Raw genomic sequence first — 5,368 nt, 5'->3', positions numbered from 1 at the left:
CTCTATTTTCTCTGGACTGGTAAACAAATTTATTAAAACTGCAGTCCGTAACTTTTTTTGGTTCAAAATGATCCGAAATCAATATTTGAAGTACATAACCAGCCAGTGTTCAAAACTATCGCCTTACTTTAGCCCGATTCACAGCGGTTAGCTTATAATAATGTTTTCTAATTTGAGTGGTACGGGTAGGTTTTTGCGGGAAATTCGAGCATGCCGCTGCATCATTACGTCACGTCTGTAAACATAAAGAAGTTGTCCTGGCTAGTAGGCTATATCACATGTGCAGATCCTGCAGGTGGAGCATCGTTTATAGCCGTTTCTCACAGCATCCAGAATAATTAAATGTATCATTTGGATGCCGGATTGTAATCCATAAAGGATTATGTGTTTATGAAACACATGTGAATGAAATTTAATTATATTTCAGTTATAAATGTGCTTCTGATTACAGATAGCCTGGGATTACAAAGATTTGTATTTTAAAGAAAACCAGTTCGAAGGGAGCATAATTAGCTTTTTGGGTTAAAATAATTTCTTAATATGAAATTCGAATGGTATGACTAGGGTTGGGTATCGTTTAAATTTTATCGAGCCACTACTCTGGCCAGTACTTTGATGGAGCAGTACATGAAGGCCACCGCCACTCCTTTCGTCCATCACGCCCTCAAAGACACCATACTGAAGGTCATGGAGAGCAAGCAGTCCTGTGAGGTAATGGAACTAAATAGAACGATGTTGTTCAGTGGACAAAAACGTCGCACTGTTAACATCAGGCTAATCAGATCTGTAAATGTTCTCATCTCCTTGTTCTGATGTATTGTGTTTAGTGTTTCTGAGGCAAATCCATCAACATGATGTTCTCTCTAAAGCCTTGGGCAAATTGGCTTTTGTCAGGTTTCTGTTGAATAGTGAATAAACTGAACTGGCAGTCAGAATCCTTTTCCCTCATGTGGTGTGTTTTCTGGTCTCCCTCCATAGCTGAACCCGTCTAAACTAGAGAAGAATGAGGATGTTAACCTGAATCTAGCTCACTTACTCATCATCCTGTCGGAGCTGGTGGAGAAGATATTTATGGCTGCTGAGATCTTGCCCCCGTAAGCATGATAGCACACCACCATATCCGCATTACTGCTTTGTAGTACAACCGTAGAAATGTGGAACCACACTACCTATACTAATCCATATATTGCCATGGCATCACAAGTGTCATTACAATGTTTATATACAGTAGGAATGCAAAAATGTATCGGTTTAAAGCAGCTTATATTCATTGTATTTTTATTATTTTGGGGGGTAAATATTGTATATTTCTAGGTCAAGATTTGGTATTTAATTGTTAGATTTTCAGTTACTCTTACCATCATCTAGTGCTCATTTCGAAGGACGGTGCAAGAATATTATAAAGATTTAACCTTTTAAGAGCACTATTTCTTGAATAAAAATGTTCTTATGTTAATAAGATAAAATGATAACATGTTTGGGATTGGAACATTTTTTTATGTTTTGAGAGAAGTTTATTATGCTATATAAGGCTGAGTTTATTTGATCAAAAATACAGTAAAAACTGTAATATTGTGAAATAACATTACAATTTAAAATAACTGTTTCTGTTTCAATATATCTTAATGTAGATTATTCCTGTTATGGCTAAGCTAAATTTTCAGAAGCCATAACTCCAGTATTACTCCAGTGCCACATGATCCTTCAGAAATCATTCTAATATGCTGATTTGGAGCTCAAATTACATATCAATGTTGAAAACAGTTTTTTGCATTTATTTGAAATAGAAATCTTGTGTAACTTACATTTCTTTACTGACACTTCTGTTAAAATTAATGCATCCTTTCTGAATAAAATAATTAATTTCTTTCCAAAAAAAGAAAACAATAATATAATTAAATATACTTGAATATTATATGTTTTTTTTTATTTTAGGCATAGTAGTATACATTTGTAACATTAGCTTATTATTGGTCATCAGCCATTACAAAATAATATCCGCTTAACAGAATAATTATTATAAGAAAATAATATCAGCTTATCATAAAGACCAGATTTTTATATCAGTGCATCCCCACTATATTATCTTCCTGTCCATATTGTGCTGAATTGATTATACACTTCTTTATGGTACAACGCTGTTTATACAGCCTTAGTATTCATAGTTTGTCTGTTTCCTCCTTGTCTAAGGACCCTGAGGTACATTTATGGCTGTCTTCAGAAGTCTGTGCAGCAGAAATGGCCTACCAACACTACAATGAGAACCCGAGTTGTGAGGTAACACATTGTCAAGCTACATTTGCATGTGTTTACAGAGCAACATCTTGCAAAGTGCCAAAATGTGTTTGTCTCTGTCCTCCAGTGGTTTTGTCTTCCTAAGGCTCATCTGCCCTGCCATTCTCAACCCCAGAATGTTCAACATCATTGCTGGTGAGTGCACAGCTTGCACACAAGCACTTTTTTTTAAGATTCAACATACTTAGGTCAAGTACCCACTCAAATATTTCATTCTGCACCTGTTAGAGCTTCAGTCTGATAGAAGAGCACTTAACGGTCCAAATGTGTAAAAGGCATAAACATGTCATAGTGAGGCAAAGTCAACAGCCTTTTGCATTTTTATACGAAAGTGGATTTGTTGTACATTTTATATTAGTTGGAATAAAATATTTGGGGAAAAAAAGTTTTTTTGTTAATGAAGGGTTTTAAAAATCTTCCTAACAAAAATGTCAGATCATAAGAGCATACAAATGTAATGAATAGTAATGTATTTTTAATTAATTTTAATAAAATTGTAATTTAATTTGAAAGCAATCTACATATACTGTTGGATAAATGCAAGACAAAAATAACACTGCAGTAAATTGCCAGTGTTTGTCAAGGATAAAGAAACATTTATTTGTTAAGTTGTAAAGGAAGTTAATACTTAACGCTGCAGTCCGTAACTTTTTTTGGTTCAAAATTATCCAAAATCAATATTTGTGCAAGTACATAACCAGCCAGTGTTCAAAACTATCGCCTTACTTTAGCCCGATTCACAACGGTTATCTTATAATAATGTTTTCTAATTTGAGTTGTACGTGTAGGTTTTTGCGGGAAATTCGAGCATGCCGCTGCATCATTACGTCACGTCTGTAAACATAAAGAAGTTGTCCTGGCTAGTAGGCTATATCACATGTGCAGATCCTGCAGGTGGAGCATCGTTTATAGCCGTTTCTCACAGCATCCAGAATAATTAAATGTATCATTTGGATGCCGGATTGTAATCCATAAAGGATTATGTGTTTATGAAACACATGTGAATGAAATTTAATTATATTTCAGTTATAAATGTGCTTCTGATTACAGATAGCCTGGGATTACAAAGATTTGTATTTTAAAGAAAACCAGTTCGAAGGGAGCATAATTAGCTTTTTGGGTTAAAAGAATTTCTTAATATGAAGTTCGAAGAGTATGACAAATAGATTAGACTGTGCAGAAATTGAAATCTACACTCTAATACACACTATACTCATAGTCACCAATGCTGATGCTGTTAACATTAATCATTTGAGAATAAAGTATAACAATAATAATAATTTAAATGGTTTGATGTGATGAGCTAACCGATCTTTAGATTTAATCACCATTGGTAGCGAGATTTATGGTAATGCTTTTTTCCTCAGTTGGTCAGAACAAACGTGGCAGACTTGTTACTTACTTGTTCAGATGGCAATATACGGTGAAAATTCTTATTTGGGTCATATTCCAAGACGTAGACTAGAATCTGTGATTGCGAAGTACAGTAAATATCCACACCGGTGCGGTGACTGACTGCCACACATACGATTGTCACACAACGCTGCTGTTAGGGAGACGAAGGCAAAAACGTCCATGGGTGTGACAGAAGTGAGGTATTTTAAAGCAAAGCTAATTTACTCAGCCACTGAGTCATTTCAATGAGATCTATTTACATTCTGCTTTTTTTTTTTTTTAAATTAATCGCAAAAATGAATCCATATTCACCAGTACTAGGTTCATTCATACATTTAAAGCAGTGACATTGTGGCTCATTTGGTCTCAGTTTAGCCATTTTGTAACACTGAATGCTGTAGGTTTTTGGTTCTGCAAACTAAATGTATTAATTATAATAACTAATGGTTATGACCTTGAATATAAAACCATATCTGTATGCAGATACAGATATATCATATTCATTCTTTATGCACAAAGATGACTTCATGACTGAAAAAAATGTGTTGACCTTACCTAAATTATGTACATTTTTGTCAACTGATTGCAGCTATTAGGCTGATTTGTGACATTGTGTATAGCTGTCTGTCTAAATTGTAAATCTGCCTGTCTATATATTGAAACATTTGGTTGCCATTAAATAGTCTGTAAAATAATTTTAGAGAATTGCTGGGGGGGGGGGGGACGCTGTAATTCTGTAACCCTAAACTCTATCTGACCTATATTCCAGCTGTTCATTGTGCATTGACAAATAGGTTTATGCTTTAAATTGTATAAAGCTATTTAGGTCACTAGTAATGTCCTTATATTGAAAAATAACCTAATTGTAACATGAGTAGAGCCCTCTGTGGCTTATTAAGAAGCTACATCATTTACAGACCATATTGTGAGCACAGTGATGAAGCAGCTATTAGAGACATTGACCAACGACAAGAACAAAGTAAACAGTGTTCAAAACAATAAGAGAAGCACAGAATGTTTTCTTTGACCTGTTTAGTCTGTCAGTTACATTATTAAGGAACCAAAGCACTGCATTGTGTCTCTCCTGATTGTCCAGTCAGGGTTGTCATTTAGGTCAAATGGCTCTTTTTGTCCAGTTCCCTCAGACTGCTTTATACTTTTGTCTGTTGCTGAAGCAAATAAATACTAATGGTAATGAGAGGCCTGCATGAGTGAAGAAATTGATGAGCTTATCTCTTGTTCTGTCAATACAGACAAAATCATTAACAACTAATGCGAGTGTGAGCAAAGGTGAGAGATTTTAAAGCAGTCTTATTTCTTCTTTCCTATGTCAGATAATATTTACATTGACAGCCTGAAATGACACTGTCTGGGAAAGAATTTAGATGTAATATGATCAACTTATAATAATAATAATAATAATAATAATAATTATTATTATTATTATTTGGTTTCTAGTAGTGCTGTCAAATGATTAATCACGATTAATTGCATCCAAAATAAAAGTTTTTGTTTACATAATATATGTATGCATATACTGTGTATATTTATTGTGAATGTATAAATACACACACATGTATGTATTTATTTTGAACATGCATATATGTATATTCATATAATTTATATTATTTATAAATATATTTAATATATAAACATAACATTTTTCTTAGATATATGC

At 33.8% G+C, this 5,368-nt stretch overlaps 1 protein-coding gene across 1 annotated transcript; it reads left to right on the top strand.

Annotated features, from left to right (window-relative positions):
* The first annotated feature begins 598 nt into the window (after positions 1-598).
* Positions 599-4,963, top strand: LOC107728288 (ras GTPase-activating protein 1-like). Its single transcript, XM_016538411.1, has 5 exons — positions 599-711; positions 979-1,094; positions 2,191-2,277; positions 2,363-2,430; positions 4,944-4,963. Exons 1-5 carry the CDS (start codon positions 616-618, stop codon positions 4,961-4,963), a joined length of 387 nt encoding a protein of 128 aa, XP_016393897.1. The 5' UTR covers positions 599-615.
* The last annotated feature ends 405 nt before the right edge of the window (positions 4,964-5,368 follow it).

This window comes from Sinocyclocheilus rhinocerous, unplaced genomic scaffold (genome assembly GCF_001515625.1).
Source record: "Sinocyclocheilus rhinocerous isolate Xijiao unplaced genomic scaffold, SAMN03320098_v1.1 scaffold3444, whole genome shotgun sequence".
NCBI classification, from domain to species: domain Eukaryota; kingdom Metazoa; phylum Chordata; class Actinopteri; order Cypriniformes; family Cyprinidae; genus Sinocyclocheilus; species Sinocyclocheilus rhinocerous.
The sequence above is the reverse complement of the archived record's forward strand: the minus strand, read 5'-3'. Positions and strand labels throughout refer to the sequence as shown.

Bases quoted from the DNA above. Each gene is read 5' to 3' on its own strand.
- LOC107728288 (XM_016538411.1), top strand. From the start codon at position 616: ATGGAGCAGTACATGAAGGCCACCGCCACTCCTTTCGTCCATCACGCC. The intron at 712-978 runs GTAATGGAACTA...CTCCCTCCATAG, and splicing joins AGAGCAAGCAGTCCTGTGAG to CTGAACCCGTCTAAACTAGA. The intron at 2,431-4,943 runs GTGAGTGCACAG...CTGTCAATACAG, and splicing joins AATGTTCAACATCATTGCTG to ACAAAATCATTAACAACTAA.